Raw genomic sequence first — 1,956 nt, forward strand, 5'->3', positions numbered from 1 at the left:
GGAAGGGACGCGGCGATGGCGGCCTGTCCCCGTCACCTGCAGGCGTTGCCGGGACGGCCCCGGCCCCCGCTCCCGCCCCGGCCCGTGCCCACACAGCCCGTGGGGAGCCGGGCCGGGGGCGGCTGTGCCTGTTGCATTGTCCTTGGCGGGGCTGTCTGTGAGCGCCCGCCGCTATCTGAGGCCGGGGACCCCGGCGGTGCCCTGTGTCGGACTCTCTGCCCCGCCTGATAGCGGCTGCACCCTGCTCCGTTGCACGTCCCTTGCGGCTCCCGCCGGGGCTCTCTCCCCTTTTGTCTGTGTATTTTTAGGTCATTAGAGTGGAGGGGTAGGTAATCCCCAGGCTCAAGTTCCAGAGGGGCGGGTTCTGGACGGAGGTGGAGTCACTTTTCATTTAAATCCCTGACTATAAAATGGGCTTAAAGAGAAGCGGGATCTCAGCTGTGCTGCACAGACCCCGGCACGCAGGGTGCGTGGGGGCCCCCCGGCAGCCAGCGCCCTGCAGCACAAGCCGCTGCGATGCTCCACTCCGTCGGCGTTCACACCTTGCAGCTGCTCACCCAGGCGGCCGCCTGCATCCTCCTATTTCCCCGCTTCCTGCTCACCGCCGTGATGCTCTGGCTCCTGGATTTTCTGTGCATTAGGAAGAAGATGCTGACGATGCCCACGGCGGAGGAGGCGGCCAGCGCCAGCGAGGAGCCGCCCCCCGACGACCCCCCGGTCTGCGTGTCCGACTCCAACCGCATGTTCACGCTGGAGTCGCTGAAAGCCGTGTGGCACGGGCAGAAGCTGGACTTCTTCAAGTCGGCGCACGTGGGTTCCTTGGCCCCTAACCCCGAGGTGATCCAGCTGGACGGGCAGAAGAGGCTCCGCATCCTGGACTTCGCCCGCGGCAAGAGACCCCTCATCCTCAACTTCGGCAGCTGCACCTGACCCCCGTTCATGGCCCGCCTGAGGTCCTTCCAGCGCCTGGCCGCGCACTTCGTGGACATTGCCGACTTCCTGCTGGTGTACATTGAAGAAGCACACCCGTCCGACGGCTGGGTCAGCTCGGATGCTGCCTACAACATCCCCAAGCACCAGTGCCTCCAGGACAGGCTGCGGGCAGCTCAGCTGATGAGGGAAGGGGCGCCCGATTGCCCCCTGGCCGTGGACACCATGGACAATGCTTCCAGCGCCGCCTACGGTGCCTACTTCGAGAGGCTCTACATCATTCAGGAGGAGAAGGTGATGTACCAGGGAGGCAGAGGACCAGAGGGCTACAAGATCTCGGAGCTGAGGAGCTGGCTAGACCAGTACAAAACCCGGCTGCAGAGCCCCAGCACGGTGGTCATCCAAGTGTAAAAAGGACCTGGCAAGAAGCGCAGGGGTGGAGAGGCGAGGGAGGGCGGGAGGAGAGGTGGGGAGGGAGAAGGCACTGCGTCGCGGATGGCAGGAGCTGTCTTCCCGCGGGGACACTCGAAGGAGGCTGCTGTGCGAGCTTTCGAGCAAGACGTGCCATAGTCCTTTCTCTATTCAAATCATGTTGATTTGCCAGCCACGCTCTGTCAATACTGTATTTCCATGTGCGTTTTGTAAATAACTCTCTTTTTTTTCACTATTTTTTAAGGAGGCTCTCTTCCTACGGGATCTGTTCCCGGCTGCGTGTGTGCGCGGGTGTGTGTCTGAAAAGTTGTGTACAAGTGCTCCGTGCTGCCTAGCAAGTGCTAACTGGGATTTCTAGTATTTCTTTGTGATGACCGATTTTGAAATGGGTTTCTCTAATGCCAGGAAATCGCGTCTGATGTTGTCAAATACTAGAACTGCCAATAGCCAGAGCTGGACGGAATGTCCTATTTATGTGGGGGGGTTTTGTAAGACGTTCGTTCACCTTCCTTTTTTTTATGAATTTTTTTAAATAATAAAGGCTGAGTAACTACACATCTAAGGTTGACTGCCTTTCTCTATCTTCAGACCGCT

At 59.5% G+C, this 1,956-nt stretch overlaps 1 protein-coding gene across 1 annotated transcript; it reads left to right on the top strand.

The window, feature by feature from the left end:
* Positions 1-380: 380 nt before the first annotated feature.
* On the top strand, positions 381-1,596 carry DIO3 (iodothyronine deiodinase 3). Its single transcript, XM_041398397.1, has one exon. The coding sequence runs from the start codon at positions 517-519 to the stop codon at positions 1,339-1,341; it is 825 nt and encodes a 274-aa protein (XP_041254331.1). The 5' UTR covers positions 381-516; the 3' UTR covers positions 1,342-1,596.
* The last annotated feature ends 360 nt before the right edge of the window (positions 1,597-1,956 follow it).

Source organism: Onychostruthus taczanowskii, unplaced genomic scaffold (genome assembly GCF_017590055.1).
Source record: "Onychostruthus taczanowskii isolate IOZ18803 unplaced genomic scaffold, ASM1759005v1 scaffold1, whole genome shotgun sequence".
NCBI classification, from domain to species: Eukaryota; Metazoa; Chordata; class Aves; order Passeriformes; family Passeridae; genus Onychostruthus; species Onychostruthus taczanowskii.